We start from the raw sequence: 20,059 nt of genomic DNA, 5'->3' as shown, positions 1-20,059 counted from the left end.
ATTTACTAACGAAATGCTTTGATTACGCATTATTTCATATTGATATTTAATTATTCGTTTTTCTTTGCAATGGCATTTGTATTATTTTTAGTGCTATGCATATATATATAGTATGCGTATTTAAAGTTTCAGATATAATTATCATTTTTCATTTTCTTAGCCTGCGTAATACTAGCTATCTCTACATTTTGCGATGCATTCAATCCGCCAGAAATTGGTTCGCAATCATGACAGATCGTGTTCCAAGTTATTCTCAATTTTCAAGCGATGTCCTCGAATCGGATTTCGTATATTTTGTGCCGTTTCTATGGTTTCGCAAAAATCTTTCTTTTTTCGCAAAAATATATCCAAAAGTATACAATTATTAAATTTGATACTTTTAACGATAAAATTCTGTTGAGGGACAGAACTAGGGAAATACTATAATTTTTTATTTTTGATGCAACTATATATACTTTTGCCAAATATAAAAGAGAAAATAATCTGTAAATCAATTCGTTGTAATATTACAGATAGAAGTCACCGCGAATTATATTGGTTTTGGCAACAGAGAATGCTTTGTGTCACGAGAGAAATTTGCAATCGCCAATGTGTCAGAACTAAATCACAATAGCATCTAACTTATACGTTCGCAGATCGGTGCGCATACTGCATTCCATCCGCGCATTCCATCGGCGATCAATTGTGTCGGATGTCTCTTTCGAAGGCACGGCTGTCTGATGGCTCGATTAAAACTTCCTTCGACCTATTCTTCCCTCCCTCTCTCATACGTAGAAATCTCAAAGTTCATCCGGAACGTGCTCTCGCGGTTGGAGAGAGGTCACCGAAAGAATGCGTCGCTGTACCTCGCGGTGCCAACTTTTAGTTCCTGCTGCCATCAGTGACGGAAGTTGAATTCATGCCGTAGCACAATCGTGACACGAGTTATTTACAGAACCGCTTTTCTCGTACAGTTTGTATTTTTTCATTGCTTTTGCGCTTACAAATTACTCGTGAGATTTATTTAAAATGTGAAAAAATGTAAAATAATAATTGCAGATATCTAGTTTTATTTAAGATTTATATATATTTTTTATTATCTCTTATTAATTATATTACTATATATTAATTACTAATAGAATTATTGTATATAGCTATTATAATAATTATGCACCCAAGAGATAAATTATTTAAAAATAATATTAATAATTGACAAACAGAAATTTTATATTCTAGTGGAAATTTTTATGTTGAACGCAACGGAGTTAAGATAAAAATGGGCATGCATAAAATACAAACTTGCTGGATTTTACTTGCGTACTTTTAAAGGTATAACAGTATTTTAAAGGCATAACAGTTATTAAATGAAAAAAATGCTGTTACATATATTATGTATAGAATTACATAACCATAAACGGTCACGAATTATAGCCACATTGGAAAGCAGTAAACGTACCACTTGTCGAGAACCCCGTTAAAAGGCAAAAAACGCATTGATATACGTCCAATCCACTCTTTTCTTCTTCTTTATCACGATGACAATGCAGATAGCGTGGAATTCATGACTAAGAATTACGACGCAAATCGACGTATCAGGACCACACATTCGAATGCATTTGTGTATATATATATAACATATATAAATATATGTGTGTACGTATAGTATGATATATTGATGGGTCCGATCCAATTATCGATTCAAAATTTTTTGATCGTTTGAAACACAAATGTCCCGCATAGTGTAGATGAACGTCAAAATAGGTATTGTATAGCCTGAATGGATCAAATTTCCTGTCTACAATGCTTCTATTCGAAACTTTTTCACAACATCAATCCCATTCAAATTTATATTGCGATAAACAGTTGAGAATAATGGAGTGCGCATTCTGATAACATTTATTCTTTATGCTCGACATTGTGAGCCAGCTTAAATATTCATATCCAATTTTGTATTTAAAATCAAATTGCTATCAAAGTTTTTACATTGTTGCTAGTCAAAACCACTGGAACGTAAAAAAAAAAAATTAACGATTCTGGCTGCATGAGATATGACACAATTATATTAAAAGACGTGTTGTATTTATAAGTACTTTATACGATAATACATATAATTTGTTACATACAAAGTTTAACGTCATTGCTGACGAGCGATGTCTCAGGAACCGTTATAGCATCTTCAGGATCGACTATATGACTAGCTGCACTCCTAATCTCGTGAAGAGAGGTATAGTTTCTCGAGTACGGCTTAGTATTCGTCGAATGTCTCAAGCATCTCGGGTTATGTCGTATCCGACATTCGCGGGAAGGGTGCGAGAACGAGGCGCTCATCTTGAATTTCGCGGCTAATAAACACGACCGGAATAAACTTGCTGATATTCACGTTCCTGGAAGCCGCTAAGTCGATCTTGAAGTTCATGAATATCATCTCGGTCCAAAAGACGCCTGGACGTGCTATGCACGTTAGAGTTATGAATGCGTTTAAATTTTTCAACGATAGAGGAAAAATTGGTAATCTGATATTTATTGAGAACCCCCTGCATTTTCAAGGAATTTTAAGTAAAATATGAAACTATATTTTATAAATATATTTGCTAAAGACTAAGCTTGCGGATAATTCAAGGAAACTTTTAAAGATTTAAAGTATCAGATAGTTATTGAGTCATACGGATAATCACTGTAAAAATCATCTGTTCTTTTGTACAAAATTATGATTGTATAATAATCTTTTTTTGGCTCTCGATTTCTGAAAGTAAAACGCGACAGCATCGTGTGCCCATTTAAAGATCAGAAACGCCACGACGCATGCATATATGTACGAGCAACGTTACAATTTCTGGAAGATCCTACTTAGAATCGAGAATTTCTTACAATCTTCGGCGGTCTATCGACCGTGTAGATCTATTCGAAAATGGACCGCGTGTAATACGGCGTAAAAATCGGCCATATAAATCGCACAAGCTTTCTTTCGTTTTCCCCATCTCGTCGTTTTTCCTGCGACCAACATTCGTATCAAATATCATCCACAAGCATTTTAATCGGTATTTATTGCGCGTTTAATTGCTTCTATAAAATATTTTTCTTTCTTTTGTACACGTCCGAAGATGATAAAAAAACAAAGGATTGAAACTGCTTCCCGAACACAACGTTACAAACGTTTCAATTATGTTAATTCAAAAATTTTAATTGCCTTTGACAAACCGTTGGAATCGTCGTGTATTTTTTTCATTTCTCTCTTGTTTCTCCGACTTCCAAGAACAAGAAAAAAAGGTACAGTAACGCCAGAGCTCTCGCTTCCATCCATTTTATTTTACGATCTTCCCGGGAAAACTTATCAACGTGGATGATGGTAGTGAAGTGAAAAATTGCAGGTCAAAAAGAGAAATTGGCTAGTATTCCTTCTAACCGCGCACTGTCTTTCTGCTAACTTCTTTTGACGTAAACCGTCCGTGTAAATAAGTAACCATTGCTGATATTTAATCTTTTGTTCGTAAAACATTATAATAATAAAATTGCTTATAATATAACTAAAATATTGGCATTGTAAAAAGAAGATTAGTGCGAATATCGTTATATTATACAATATTCTAGACTAGCCGATTTTTGAAAATTATTTTTATACAGATATATTTACACATCCTGTTTCAAAATTTTCAATGAATCTCCATTTTTTCAATAATTTTTAAGCATTTTCCATTTGCAGTCCTTATTTTCTATAATAGAAAAAAATGTTGTCTGTGCACACGTTATTCTTTTGACATTTCGACTATCCGCACGTCCGTACAATAGTCACAGACTATCGTGGTCAGACATTTAACTTCCTATCTGCTACGTAAGATAAATGTAAAAATTGCCACGTGTCAAATCTTGAAATTTTTCTGAGAAAAGACAATAATGTAAAATAAAAGTAAATGAATAGCGCAATATGCAACATATTTTTTCTGAATTAAATTAAAATTTAAATCTTATACAGAGAAAGAATTCTGTTTAAATTTTATAACAAATAATATATTTAAAGAATTATGATGAAAAGAAAACACTAGTAAAAAAATTGGAATCTAAACTATACAATTAATTAGAATATAATTAATCTTTTATTCCTAGTTTTACTGATAGAATTAATTAATTGGAGAATATTAACGTATTTTATATATCGAGAAATGGCGGATTTTATTAAATATATTAGATTTTTGATATTAATATAACTGAAAGAATAACGAAAAATACTCAAGAAGGAGAAACTATATCTAAACAGTTTCTAAATCTTCAAGTTACTTGCACAAGCGCGCAATAACTTAAAATATAAAAGCCACCCTGTATACAGCTACCAAATCTGATGCTTTCTCTCGATCCCCTCAAGGTCACACGAAATTCACGATTCTAGGCAGTAAAAGGATCTTCCCGGGAACCCAACGATTCTCCTACATATATGTATATCGTTATGGTAATTCCGATCCTCGACGACGCTCGCATGCGCGTCGAATTGTAGGACGACGTTTCACGTTGACTGCCTGGAATCTCCAGGCAACCCTTTCTTGCTTGCCAAGTAACGGCGTATAACAATGAATCGCGTATAACTATTGCGACGCCATTGCTACTACGGGGAATAATGTAACGGCAGGAAACTATGGAGTATGATGATCCTTTTGTTGCGCAAAGTACGGAGTACTTCTGCAAACGAGGAGAAAACGATTCTTCAGTAAGTGGATTAGATAGTATGTGCTTCTAAATAAATTATATAATATTTTCTATCTTTTCAAAAGAAAAGGAATGATAAATTGATTAATACAGAAATAAAGTAAAAAAATATTACACATTTGTAATAATAAATGTGTGTACATAATTTGTTCTATTATTTCTGTGACAAAATCATTTTCGAGATTGTATCTCGGGAAAAAGTAGAAAATGACCGAACTCATTTTATTAGTTTCCACGCGAGAACTTAAGTAGAATGCCTCAGGTACATCGGCCCGATCGATAGCGTATTGCGACGACCGCGCGAAAGGAACGAAGTTATAAACGAAGCCGGTGTAGCTCGAATAAAAATCAGCAGGAGCCGCTGGAACTTCCAAGGGTGGCGACTGACGGCCTCCTTGCCATCGCGATGGAAGAAGCAGGAAACCGGGGATGAAAACTCGATCAGCAACGTCGGGGTTGTTGCACGTGGAGATGGAGAAGAGATGGCATGACAGTGGAAAAGGGTGCGGACGATGAGCTCGATACTAGACGGAGATACGGTTGTCCACTACCGAGATTTCCTTCTTTACTATATACTACGAAGGACGTAGAAGGGAAGGGCCGTGGGTTGATTTTAAATGATCCTGGATTTCTCGGGGGTGAATAAAAAAAGAAGCAGCCTGGGAAAGTGAAATGAATTTCTCTCTGGCAAAACCTTCCTTTGTCTTTTCTCAGTTATCCCTTCTTTTTATGTCCGCATTTTTTTGATTTAAGCTTTTTGCGTCACAATTTCTTGCCTTCTTAGTATATCTTAGAGAATTTTGAAATATACACATACATACATACATATATATATAGGGATATACAAATTGCCCTCACGCTGGCAAGAAATCATTAATAATAATGGCAATTACATTATTTAATAAAGTTTATTGACGGTAATAAAAATTTGTATTTTGTTTTATTCCAAAAACGGACAAAACTTTCCGGTAGACCTAATATATGAACATGATTATAAAGATTACTATAAAAATCTATAAAGATACTTTACATATGAATGGCAAAATGAAAATCTTTGATTAATAAAATATAAAATTAGCTGTATGCTTACATAATTATATTTATCTATCAAGAGATACGGTAGAGTCTCGCGCCAAGTTTATCCTTCCAAAAACACATGAAATAAACCGATTTATGCACTGTCTATACTAATCCATTGTTTAACTGCTAGTAAATGCCAAACAAAGTTTTTTGTTCATTAAATTAGCCGACGCATGCATCCGCAATTCCGCGGAAGCAATACGTAACGCACGCGAGTTGCCTTAGCGAGCGATGCGCGAGTTAGATTTCAAAGGCAACTCGTTTGAAACTTCGACGCCGAGCAAACGAGCCCCGGGAAAAGTACTTTTACATCAAATATCCCGCGCATAGCACGTTACTAAAATTCGTGGGTAAAATTCTTTTGCCGTGACCGGCGATGTAAAAGGTCGCTGCCCTTCTTGCTACCGCCACGTCGGACGGACGCTTCAAAAGCACGCGCTTTCGACAACTCCGAGAAAAGAGACTAAGCGCATCAACCCGCGGGAAATGCACCTCGCAAGAATGCACCATCTGTGTATCATTCGTGGACAAAGACGAGGTATCCGCCAGCATACTCCGTAGTAAATAAAGGGTTGGACACGCCAAATTTTGTAGATACGGGTTTTATACGAAAACTTTAAGAAACAATATTGTATTTGAAAATGAAATATTTCGTCATAATATTATAACACTGCTCACTGACCCCAAAAATATAGTGTACAGAAAACTTAATTTTTGGTTTCACTAAATAATTATATTTTTAATTTAAATTGTTATATTTTATATAACATCATGTCAGAATTAATAAAAAAGACATGAGTTTTTCTCATACAGTAAAATATTCTGAAAAGAGACATGCAAAGTCTTCCAAAATCTTTTCGACAAGTTTATATTGAATAAATTATAAAATTACAACATTGAAAAATTGCAAATCTTGATATATTTATCAAATTGTCCAACTCAGATATTTCATAAATTATGTAAATGATAATTATTAACTTCTGTACTGTGTTTTTTAATCATATATTCCCTGGAGTCGATAGCGTGTTAAGCGTTAAAATGATTAAGCTACTACCAAATTACCAAACAGTCCTTAGACTAAGAATAAGTTGGGTTTCAAGCTTAGCTTTGCTTAAATTTTAAATGCCGAGCAAAGTTATCCTAAGTAAGGTTTACTGGACTTAGTCCGGGAATTTAGACCCAAATAATTAACGTCGCTCTACGGATCTTGGCTGACACGCCTAAGCATATCACGACGGCAAGGAAGACAAAGTACAATCCACGTGAACATTTATTAAGAGTCAAGGGAATATATCCTTGAAACAATGGAAATGATAGTGAAAGAGAGAGAGAGAGAATATATATAGCAAAAAAAATCATATAAATTATTCCAGAGTATGAACAAGAATTAATATATTCTGTTGAGTATAACCATTAAATAAATAGAGAAATGATGTAACTGTATATAATTTAAAACACATAATAGTTAATTAAATTTAAATTAATTTAATAATCTTTTATTTTAACCTATTGTATAATATTAATATATATTATCTAGATTTTTATTACAAATTTTATTACAAAATGATCATGATTTGGTGCAGCCATTGATCACAAAATAAACATCACAACAATCACAAACAATTGTGATTTATTCTATCGTAAATATTCGAGATATAGCAAATAAACATTCGTATCAAGATTTTGTTGCAATATTTAATCTCGATTACGCTAAAAGTATTAATGGCGCCAAAGCGCACGAATGCTTCTTCGGCTTTCTAATCTTTTTTTTTTGTGATCGCTGTTTTTTCAAACGTAATTGCTATCGCGTCGCGCCAGGAGTTGCACGTTGCGCGCGATTTTTTTTTGTCACGCATCAACGATATGAAACTCCCGCTCGTTCTTCAATTATTTGGAGCACGCGAAATTTTTCGGCCTCGCATAGTTTTGTCATTCAATCGGATATCTGACATTAAAAGCATTTATGGGTCGTTGGAACCACCGAGCGGTCGATATCCGTTTTTCGAACCGGAAAAAAAATTTTTTTTCCCCTTTTTTTGTTTTAATTTACAACCTCTTTTAAACTACCGACAAACGTGTAAGCTCAACGGCGTCAGAGCGTTTTTGATAGAGATTTGTATCAACCCGCGCTACGATCACGTAACGAAAGTCGATATAAAAACAATAAGTATTTTAATGAGAATCTGTTTAAAACTCATATTTTAATTATAATCATTTAAATCAATAAATATATGTAGAAATGTAGTCTATGGGCAATATGCTGTTTAAAGGAATGCAAATAAAATGTGTTTATAATGAGAAAAGAGAGTTACATTTAATCTTCATTGCGTGACAATAATACGGAAATATGTAATTTCTAAGTAAGTGAAACATCATGAGACAGTTTAATATAACTGAAGTTTATGCCAATTACATAAATTCGCTAATACTAATTCAAATACCTTGATAGAAGCATTTTACATGATGCATTCGGAACCAGGACGAAAAATCCGACGTTAAATTGACACAAGAGAAAAATAATTTTAATGAGACTAAATTAGCGTATTTTTCGCAACTCGATAAAAATGTTTTTAATAAAAGGAAACCACCACAAAACAAGCAATATTGAATATTACAAGAGAAATATTATAATATAACTATAATGCAATGACAAAATATAAAAATAATTAATAAAATAAGCAAGATTTAATAATGAAGTGATATTCAGTCTTTTAATATATATTTAAATTTATTAAAAAAGGAAAACTGTTTATGATATCAAATTACATTCGATACATTAATTTGTTTGGTATATTAATTTATGAAGTTTTAATTTTTTGATATCTGCTTTACATGCAATATAATATCTAAATCAATATTTATTAAAAGAAAGACGCGTTTGATTCTTTTTAGAAAATTTGATTTTTTTTTAAAGTTGATTTGTCCATATATCATTCACCAAAGCTGAAAGCAGCGATTTTCAAAAGCATAAGTACTTCCGTTGGACAACAATTTATGGCGTTTTAGTCAGGACGTTCCTCGGAGCGTTGACAGGAAGGCAGAGCGCGGGAAGAAATATATCCAAAAGCCGAGGATCTTTGACCTAATGCACGCTTCATCGCTTACGAACTGGCGAGTCCTTCTTCTTTTTCCCGTGAGATAATGGCCCCTGGCAAATTCGGATTTACACGCGGCTGTTCACGAACGATTGGAAGCGTTCCAACGTAGCGCGTGCAATGTTTTATACTCCCGGCATTTTTACCTTTATTTTCAACGACGATCCACCTCGATATTTTTACAGTCGTAGCTTCGCGCAGAGATTACGTAAACAGTGCACACGATTTCTCGCGGACTTGTTTCTGCGTACGAGGAAGAGACGACGTGATAGAATGACTCGAGTCCGTAATAAATCGAAGTTTCTGCGCTAATGTTTTCTGAATATCTTATTTCTTTTCGTGAAACTGAAACTATATTTTTCTGAAATGGAATCGAATGCTTCCCCAAACTTATTCAGTTATATTTTATAAATACCAATCTTAATAAAATAACTGTTTCGAAATATATTGATTAATTAATAAACTAATTATATAATTAATTGTTCGATAATTATAAAGTACAGTACTTCTATGAAATAGAAGATGGTTGAATGCATTTTAAAATAGAGAAGAGATTTTTTTTTAAATATATCTGAAAGAAGTTAAATAAAAAAAAAAAAAAAAAATCAATATTTCTCAATGTCATAAATTTCTAGATTTCTTTGCCTATTATTTTAGTAAACGTCATTTACATAATTATTATATTTGTTATGTATACATCATTACATATATAGTACTATTTACATAAATTGCTTATCATTTTGCTATGCGAGAACACAATTGTTCTCAGAAAATTGGCATTACTGGCGTTGCCAGGTTTCCGGCACGTCTCCCGGAAAATGACGGAGCGCGAGCACAAGCCACGATGTTAGAACGAAGTCAAAGCGGAACTCGGAAAATGACAAGGAGAAACGACCGAGAAAGGGGAAACGCGTATCGCGCGCGCGGCCGCGCGCAAGTGCCTCTCATCAGTATGCAAAATGCGGGGCTCGCTCGGGGTGCGCGCGTGGTTCCCCTGTGTCCTCCATTTACCCGCCTGGGAATCGTACACCGCTCGGCGCGGTTCCTGTTCAACTGAAACCACCCCTGCTTGCTCCATCGTTCCCGTCGCCGCGCCACCGCTACCATGCTAGCGAACTCTTCGCTTCGCTTTACGCCTCTTTGTGCGCGAGTCGCATCGCAGATGCGATAGCGAAGCGTTATCGTACCCCGAGCACGCGTGTCCCGCGCGTCGTCGTGACGTGCGTGCTCTCGGGGTCTCTGGCACCCTGCGTCGTCGTCTCGCCTCGTATCGCCTCTCCCACATAGCGTAATTATCCTTTTGCACAACGTTCCTGCGCTCTGTTGCTCTCCTTCTCTCTTTCCGCTTCTTTCACGAACGTCGTCCTCTTTATGTCTCGTAAGAGATGTCTCAAAACTTCTTCGCGCTCCGGTACTTTCCAAGACTACTTTCCGCTAGCGATTTTATCTCGCTTCTTCGCGAATGTCCCGTCCCGATCTCTGGCAATTTGTTTCTTGCGAGTTGTGCGCTCTCGCTTTGTAAGTTGTGCGCCCCGGAGTCCTGATTGAATTACAAGCGTTTCAACAGCACAACGGGATAAATGGGCCGCAACGCAGGAGGCGAAATTCAAATCATTCCACGATTGAATTTTTATGTAGAAATCCGGTTTGCGCTTTTCCTTTCCTATTTTCTCTTAGTTTGATTACTTTGCGGTCCGCGCGCGCAGTAGAAACGTGCGCGTCCAACGAGTCGCGAATCTCTTTCCTCTTGTTTTGATCTCACATCTCCGTAGCTACCGCTACCATATCTCTGGTACTCTGCCCAAACATCTTTGATGTTCTAATGAAGTTAGTTTGCTAAGAAACAACGTCGACCGCCGGAAAGATATCTGTCCCCTTCTCTCGTGCGCGACCAAGAGAGAGCTTGTGTCGTTACATATTATTCACCAAAGCGGTTTTCATATCTTCTTTCTTCTCTCCGGGCAAGCTGCTTTTTCCGCTCTTGTCGCCTGGAGTATCCCGTCGTCTCGTATTTCACTCGTATTCTCGGATTGCGAGAACGGAGATAGAGCGAGTTTTACACAGTTCATGATAAACTCTTTTCATTAAGAAGATGCCGACCCTTTAAACTGCGAACTGTCGTCTCTCTTTCGTGAATGCACAAATTTGTTTAATTTTTTGAAACGTACAATTGTAAATTACATGCGATATGGCCATTGCAGTTGTTTCTTATAATTATTCGCATTCAATAATTTTTAGTAATTCTTCTTGCTTTCGAAGTTTCAGAGATTCTAAGATCGTTTTTTATCTGCATATATTTCTGAAAAGAATCAACACACATATTCCATGATTCTGTTAATTTGTTACAATATTAGCATTATTATTCTTATTGTATTTCGCCAATTTGTTTTTGACATCGTCGTTAAACATAACCGATCGTGATTCCCTAAATTATGCATAATAAATTGTGTGTTGCATTCTCAGACGAGCTCAGTCCCGATACATCGAGACCGAGTTAGTCGGTCATCCTTTTATATGATATAATAGCAAACGCGACAAAGCCGCCTGACGAATTTCAGCCTTCGTCCGTTCGGTCTCGACTCTTTTTCCACGGTTATATAAGAAGGCAAGTAAACTCTCTAAGGACGTCGGACGTCCGCGAAAAGAGGTGGTATATGGATAATGGCAAAAAATAATTGGACCGGCTCGGGTGTAGATACTTTCAAAAATCCCGCAGGAGATCCTGTTCAGCAGAAAAGGAAAGAAAAAAATCTCCTTGGCCTCTATTGGAGGCTGTTGAAAATTGGAGGTACTCTTGCGGGCATAGGCGATCAAATGTTTTGTTTAAAATTGTCATATTTCTAAATATTTTAATTAAAGTAAATGTATATATATACACATTTTTTTAATTATATATATATATAATTTTTATATAAGAATTATATAATATATTTATATAATATTGATGATATATAATTATGTGATAGAAACTTTTCGTTTCAATAATAAATTTAATTGCATTTATTTATTGTATAAACTGATATATAAAGAATTTTAAAAATCTTTACATGTAATCTTCGAGGGAGAAAAGAAAGGAAAAGAAAACACGATTTTATTTATAATATTTATCGAATTGATTCTTGTGTGCGATTTTTATGACTATACAGATATATACGGAAGTGCTTTTAAAAGAGATCTAAATTCCATTAGATTTCCATTAGTAGTTTAGTAGCGCAAATTTTAAATAAAATTTAATAGCAATTAAAAAAATGATGTTTTCACATCTCTCACAATTGGTCGGTCTCACGCATTCAGCATCGATCGCATCTCTCGCAAACGTGAAGAAGACAGAATATACCAGGTTTTTGTTTTTCTCTCTGACCCAGTTTTCTCTTACATCTTCAAATTGTCGGTGCTGACGGACCATAACACACCGGATTTTAATTTATGCGGAGTGTCAGAAACACGCGGATAATCGAATGCCATTACTGCCATGGTTGGCGCAACGTGTAACGCAATAAAGGTAATCGATGAAAGCCCGATGACCCGAGACTATTGTTGGTTGTCGATTAGTTTAGATTAGTCGAGATCAATTGTACGTTTGCAGAATTTGTGATGCCGATACGAAGAAACAATACTTAAAAATTCGCGATAAACGCATGAGAACTTTCAAAATAAAATGTCTAAGAATTAAATATTTAATTAGATTATTATTTACGTTGAATCATGTTTGAATAGAGTATAAAATCATACACACACAATAACATTCAAAAAATATACTACGATACTTAAAAAGTTATTGTTGATCGACACTACAAATTATTCGAAGTACGTGTAAAAATAATGATTTTAAAATAAATAATTTTATTTCCGTAGTTTGTTGAAATTACACATGAATTTAAAAAATTACGTCACACCGAAATTTGCTTTCAGCAGAGTATCAATATTTTTAATAGACATGATTTTTCAAAGTGAAACGCTGTGCCTTGCGTAAAATTTTGTACCGTGAACTTACTTGGCCAAGCCCTTCGCCGGCAAACATTACCTACGTAGTGACATTTTTTTTATCCGCGTAGAGATAGGAAAAATACGCACCGTCCGTTTTTTTAATCCGATTTCGTTTATCGGAAAAAGTAGAAACTGTTGGCCAGCCAGTGTAAAAATTGTTCCGCCGAGCGGAAATGGCACACGGTCCGAGTGTCGAAGAGGATTACGCAATGCATGGTTACGCGAGGATTCGTAAATTTTTCACCTTTTCGATCATTGAGGAGAACTGCGAGGAAGTTTGCCAAAACACAAATACGTATCGTTGGACTAATATATAATTCGACAAATCTTTAGACAAAAGTGAATAATACGTAATAAATTGTAGATGAAGATTTACTTTGTATCTTTTTTAAAAGCTTTCTTTATGATTCATGAAATGTGATTTTTGTGTCTTTTTTATTGTACAAAAGAGAACATCTACATATATTCTTAATTAAATTGGTTTATCTGCCATGTGAAATAACAAAATGCAAAGTATTTTATTACAAGATAAACATCAATAGTTGTCAAAAGAAAATCCCATCTTTACTAATCGTGCAATTTTTGAGTTTGCAACAATTAATTTTACTAAAAAATTATAACAGAGAATCACAAAGGTTACCAATCTCAATTGTGCTCGACGAACAACTTTAACCAAATGTAAATCCGAAAGCGTCAAATCGATTTTATCGAACCCCAAAGAATGAACACACCATGGCATTGTTGTTCCTGACGGAAAGACGACGGTCGCGATTCTTATCGTCGATGCGAAAGTAGAAGTAAATAATTTACCTGGAGGAACACTGATTCGATGGCGCCATCAAGGATTTTCTTCTAGTACAAGCTTTCTCCTGATTCTATCATCTCTGTTCTTTTCGCTTCCTTTCGACTACTCGTGACTTTCTCGATTCAAGCGAGCTAGGAACTCCCTTAATTCATTGTGCCTCCATCGACGAACTTTCGCCACCCCCGCACGCCGCCGTCTAGCTGAAAGAGCAAAAGCACATCCAGAATTGTCGCATCGTGATTCGTCGGGTAAACGTGAAAGTAAATGATGTCGAACGACCCCTGGATGTGTGAGAACTGCTCTGACACGACCAGACAACGGAAGAATCGAAGAAAATAATATTTTTGAAAGAAATTTAAATAATAGACAATTTATAATTCTATAGCGCTTTCAATGTTTGCAAAAATAAAATTGTAGAAAAGCATTGTAGCTGAAGAAAAAATATAAAAAAGATTATGAACAAAATATCCAGTAAAATTTTTTAAGCTTTCAGATGTAATCAAGTAAAAATTCTATTTTAAATATTTAATTACATCTTTTATATATAAAAACGGCAAGATATTTGGAAATAAAACAATTTTAATTTAGACTCACAAATAAATAAAGAGCTTATGAATAGAGAAAATATCTTTGTTTTGATACTTTCGCTAAAATCTTTACTAAATTAATTTAAAGGATATACGAGAAAGAGAATATCTTTTGCATAACAAGATTCTTGTTAATCAATTTATGTAGAATCTATAAAATGATGCATTTATCAATACATGTCATTACATAATAAATAAATGAGAGAAAGAGCTTTCTGTCTTCTCCGAAATGTCGGTTTTCTACGATGGAACAATTCGGCAGTTGCTAATGGCATACAACACGTAATGTATAGAACAACGAGCAAAGTTTGCGCGGTGGCAGGTTTTCTCTGAAGGGAGGAAGCTAGTCCGAATGTGGTGGAACGATATGCATAAGGTGCCATCCTGCGGAAAATTCCGGTCGAACCGCAGCGGCGGGATGCTCGTAAGGTACGGCGAAATGTTGAAACGACTAGGAGCCGTTGCATTTTTATCCCGGATGGTGCCGACGCAGCAGATGAAAGCGGTTATGTCGGCTCTCTATTGCCGTCCTTTGTCTCCCCCACCGTATCCAGAAGACGTTCCTTAACAGCCGCACGGCGACTCCGATCTTCCCCGACTCCACTTCTCCCTTATCCGCCCGACGCAGTCATCTTTTCCGCTTCTTCCTCCTTCGCGACCTCAAAGGCAGTTCTATTTTGGACCATCCGTGGATGGTATATTCAGGCACACTGGCGTACGACCAAATGCCGTGATACACCACCCCCGCTGCAACACGCTGTATAACGTGTTGTGCCGCATGGTGAATCCCTCTCCCATTCTAATGTTATTGCCGAAGCAACCGCCATCCTTTTCCGCACGAAGGCTGCATTATGCAGCGCTGCATTCCGCTAAAAGCGAATATCTCCAAGGCATTTTCTCTCGGAGATAGTCCCCAATCGAGATTTAAATGGGATTATTATGATTATTATTATAGATTACGGTATACATATTGATTTCCTTATATAAAAATATATATATTTTACGCGAGAGAAACATCTCTTAGAATTTTAAGTTTATCAAAGTTCGATGAAACTTGCTGGGAATATAAAGAGAATTGCGCAATATTCCATTGTGTTAAAATATTAAATTAGTTTTTCTCGCCTCTGTATAATGGAAAGCGATTACGCTTAATACTCTTGATGCTCTTAATACGATATTTTATTAATGTTGTTATAAAATCATTGACATACCCAAACTGAATTAGTAATTTGTCATATAACGTAATTCTACGCATTTAATCACGAGCAGTGACAAATGAAATTGCGCAGTGTCTATATTTCTCTGAAAGACCGAAATTTATTTCGCTAATAAGATAAATACAATGTATATTAATTGATGTCCATGCAAAAATCCCTAAATTAGCTTTCATCGCGAGTCTGACTGTAACCAACCAATAGTTGCAATATATAAAAAAAGGACGGTGATAGATTTTTATGCTATTATTTCTAGATGTAATTAAATTTAAATATATAATTTTCTTTTTTCTTTTTTCTTTATATATATACAATATGTGGCATATATGCGTAACACGAGGAAATCTTTTCTTTATTTAAATAATTGTTCAAACTGATGCATATATGATGTGCATTCGCATGCAATCAAATTCTTAGTAACAATTTCCGTAATAATATACGTTACACGATAACAGCCTTGTGCATGCCGCATATGTAAATCCTGCTCGTTTCATCTTTCGCCGATTCTACCTTGCCAGAATCATTACACGTTTGCGTATTCAACATGAGAAACCTTTAGTTAATTATAGATGCGCTCGCTCTCCTTACAACGTCGCTTATGCATAAGCACATTATATTGCAAACACATGTCGTACAATTCGCTACTTGCTTTGTATTCACAAGAACGGTTGCAATTTAGCTAGAACGTGCTTCTTTACGAACGAAAGCAATTTACAGAAGTGAAGCGTTAGTAAGAGATTATTCAATACGAAAATTTTTCCACTGATTATATATCTTTGACAATATATACGTGTTAACAAATTTGATTTTTCTACTTCTCTATGCTTTCTTCGTATTCCAAATAGTTTTCTTCTGTTTTTTTCAGAAGCAATGCAAAGATTTATAATGACGCGGCAAAGGATTTATCGGATTATGAATAAAACGAGATGTTTTATTAAAACCGAATGACACCCGATAATCAAATATATCATATAGCTGCGAATCAGACCGATAAAATTGGGAAAAGCAAGTCGTTAGAAAGAGAGAGAGTGGGAAAAAGAGAGAGAAAGAAAGAGAGAGAGAGAAACCGCGTGTATCAGTATACTGCGATATTCCGCCGTCGATTTAATTACCGATTAATCTAGACTTCTTTTGTTCTCTTTGAATAATGTCTACGTTTGCCCGACCAGAGATCGCTCGTGTATCACCGCGCTTGTTTTAATAACGACGATAAATCTCGAGTCCCACCGCCATGCCGACGGAATATTCGAGACTCCGTTGCCTTTTTTTTTGTCAACCAGATTATTGGACGCCTCGCAGTCTCGATGTCACGTCGATGGGATGTTCTCGGTTGTATCTGACGATACTGCTAGTGATGAATCAAAGAAACTCGCATGATTTAATTTCTCGAATATACAACCTGCATTAAAAGACTATGTCTTAATTTATCTTTAAATGCTTCTTGTAGGATAGGATCAACTTGTACTGAGATTAAGAGATCGTCGGTCGTTAAGACTTTTGAATTATTATTCTTCGGAATAATATAATCGTTTTTAATATGCAATATAATTACAAGCAATGGTTATATTAATAATAATATATTTGCATAATAATCTATCGCAATGCATCTGTATATTATTATTAAAAATTTCGGAGCAATAAGATTAAATTGGCGCAACGCTTGGAATGCCCGTCACTACTTATGGCATTATTAAAACCCATTCTAAGCCGCCATGGCGGCGGATATCTCACGTTTTTGCGGCCGCGAATCGATAAATTTTTCGATACGCCGTCATGGCAACAAATCATCAAGAGTATCATGTATTCCCAGGCGTTCATCGACGAAGCTAATACACGGTGAAACGTCTCATGACATAGCCAATGGGAAAATGGTAACTGGGTATAGACCGGAAATGACTACCAGCCGATAACCGGATATCTAATATCCGACCGTTTGGCCGGCCGAGTGCTGAAAAATATGAGGATCGGATAAGCCACGGCACAATGTCCGGTAACCATATTCATCGGATTTTGCTGGCGACGCTGCTCTTGCAAAAATTTCGCCTTGTTTCATCAAACATCCGTTGAGACTGAATGTTTTATTAGAGTGATTTCACGAACATTAAAGGCGCCCAACAAACAGGAATGACTCAACCGACAGAAATTCACCCAAGAAAAGGATAATATACAGTCAGTTTTACTGAAATAAATACAGAAAATAATTATAAAATTGTAGAAAATAATTAGAAATCCGACAAGATTTTCTAATAGAATATAAAAACTTTGATTATATCGTTCTTTTATGAATTGTCATATATATCACTTATTGAGAATTGATTAATAAATAAAAATGATCAATCAGCTTGTGTATAGCGTGATACTGATGATTATAGTTTCTAATTATTTTAATTATTTGTTAATGCTATATACACATCGATATTGAGCGATATACGAGTATTAATTGGTGAAACGAGATGGCTGAACTTTTCTAAAATTTATCAGTGTTAGTAATGTTTCCAAAGTAGGTTGCGCGAGACTTTGGCATTAATACAACGCAGAGCAAAATACGACAAAGAGAATGAGTAATCAGAGAGAATTACATAGTACTTGGCTGGTTTAAAACGGATATGTTCTTTGAATTTTCTAACTCTCGTCGTGTTTTGTTTAAAAGTTCTATTAAAACAAAGGAGGAAAAAATTGCTGTATTATAATATTCATAAATTATAAACTTCAGGAAATCTCTGTCAAAAATGTCAGTTATATTATGTGATGTGCAAATGTTTAAAGAATATTTTAAAATAATTGTTTATGCAAACAAATTAAATATTTATTTGTAAATAGTTAATGCTCTTATAAATGTTATATATTTAATATATAATATATAATACATAACTTTCTATATATAAAACAGATTGTTAAATTTACTTAATTATTTCATAGAGTGTAATAACTTAAATTAAGGCTAAAATAATCAATGACATTTAATACTTGTGTTTTATCTACTAAAATATTTAATTTAATATCTAAAGTAGAACATAATTGGAGAAGGGATTTAAAATTTTTTAGGTGATGCGAGCGCAGCATTTAATATGGTATAATAAAATTCTCAGACAATTAGAAGTTATTTCCTTGCAATTAACAGCATTTGGCTATTTCGTAAAAATACAGATCTCATTTATCGTTAATTTATATTATAATCGAGATGGAGAAATGTTTCTAAATGAGGGGAAGAGAATACTGATTATAGGTAATACGCTATCACTGACACAGTATCGATGATAATTAATAATAATTGCGTGCCGCTCGAGTAATCGAGCATCCATTAGCGCCATTACGCCCATCGTTGTGTTACTATCCTACGCGCCACATGTTCTCCCGTTTCCGCTCCATTAACTTTATTATCATCGCGTCGTAATGTATTATTATGTATTACGACGTATTACGTGTTCGATCGTCGTGCGCTGAACGAGGGAAATAAGTTATAGCGATGAAGGGGATGTTGATTTACGCGAAGCAAGTGCACGTTCTGCGCGCGAGCCTTCTCGGATTTTAAGGAGAACGGTCGTCGCATCGATACGACGGGCGTTTGCGGTCTCACGTATCGGTTAAATGACGCCACTCTGACAAATGCGCGTCATCAACGGTGTCTGGCAACTTTACGTTTCCCGAGTGCCGCTATTATCGAGTGTGCGTCCAACCACTACCCCTAGTTTGTATCCTTACAGCGAAGGATCCGTATAGTTCCGAACTACCACATTCACCCCGAATTCTTATTTACTCGAGATGTTTTCGCACTTAGGTAAAGAATATCACGTGGTAAGGTCGGGAAATGTTAAAACTTATATTTAATTTTTTCGCGATTAAAGCGTTTAAAAAGATTGTTTTTGTATTTTATTTTTTTACTTAAACTAAGAATTTGTGTATATTATGTAGATTATTTATATTTAACCTCTATTAACAAGTTATAGTTAATAAATGACAGAAGAATATGATTTGGTATAGCCATAAAATTAGTTGTGTTTAATTAAACGTAATTACATTGATTTACTCTCAAAATTTGCACAAGATTTATATCACACACTTTAACTATAAATTTTGATTTTAAACATTATTATATAATTCCAAACTTGATTTCAAAGAAACATTTGTTTTTATCTCATACATTTATTTAGTGCATATAGCTATCTAACAAATAAGGTAAAAGTCTAAAAGAAATTTTTTGAGTCAAAATTTTCAAGATTGTTGAATGTTTTCCTATTCCAGTAAATTGCATTTCTGATTTTAGGTTTCCTGGATGAGAAGCAGGGACCTCCATATTCTCACTTCGGGAAATTTCTCGTTCAGCTCGGATGCGCGATTCGGAGCCCAGCATACGCCAGGCAGTGATGCCTGGACTCTCAGGCTGGATAACGCCAGAAAGACGGATTCTGGCAAGTACGAGTGCCAGGTCAATACGGAACCTAAGATCATGTATGCAGTGCAGCTCTCTGTACGAGGTGATTGTCGTTCCACTTCACATTTCGTGCTTTACGTTTGCTCCTCGTACGACAATTTACGATAGCAATTTGACATTTTTGTTTTTATAGAAATAGCGATGGTTCTTTTATTAAAACTTTTACGAAAGTAATTGAATATCTT

The 20,059-nt window shown here is 35.2% G+C and overlaps 1 protein-coding gene across 1 annotated transcript in view; it reads left to right on the top strand.

Moving 5' to 3' along the window:
* LOC115235741 (zwei Ig domain protein zig-8-like) overlaps window positions 1-20,059 on the top strand; it is a 106,148-nt gene that overhangs the window by 68,647 nt on the left and 17,442 nt on the right. The window contains exon 4 of the mRNA XM_029807688.1: window positions 19,707-19,917. Within this exon, the coding sequence (XP_029663548.1) occupies window positions 19,707-19,917 (211 nt within the window). The remainder of the gene's footprint in view (window positions 1-19,706; window positions 19,918-20,059) is intronic.

Source organism: Formica exsecta, unplaced genomic scaffold, assembly GCF_003651465.1.
Source record: "Formica exsecta isolate Colony F162 unplaced genomic scaffold, ASM365146v1 scaffold233, whole genome shotgun sequence".
Classification (NCBI taxonomy): domain Eukaryota; kingdom Metazoa; phylum Arthropoda; class Insecta; order Hymenoptera; family Formicidae; genus Formica; species Formica exsecta.
Note: the sequence above shows the minus strand (reverse complement) of the source record. Positions and strands in the feature narration are given on the sequence as shown.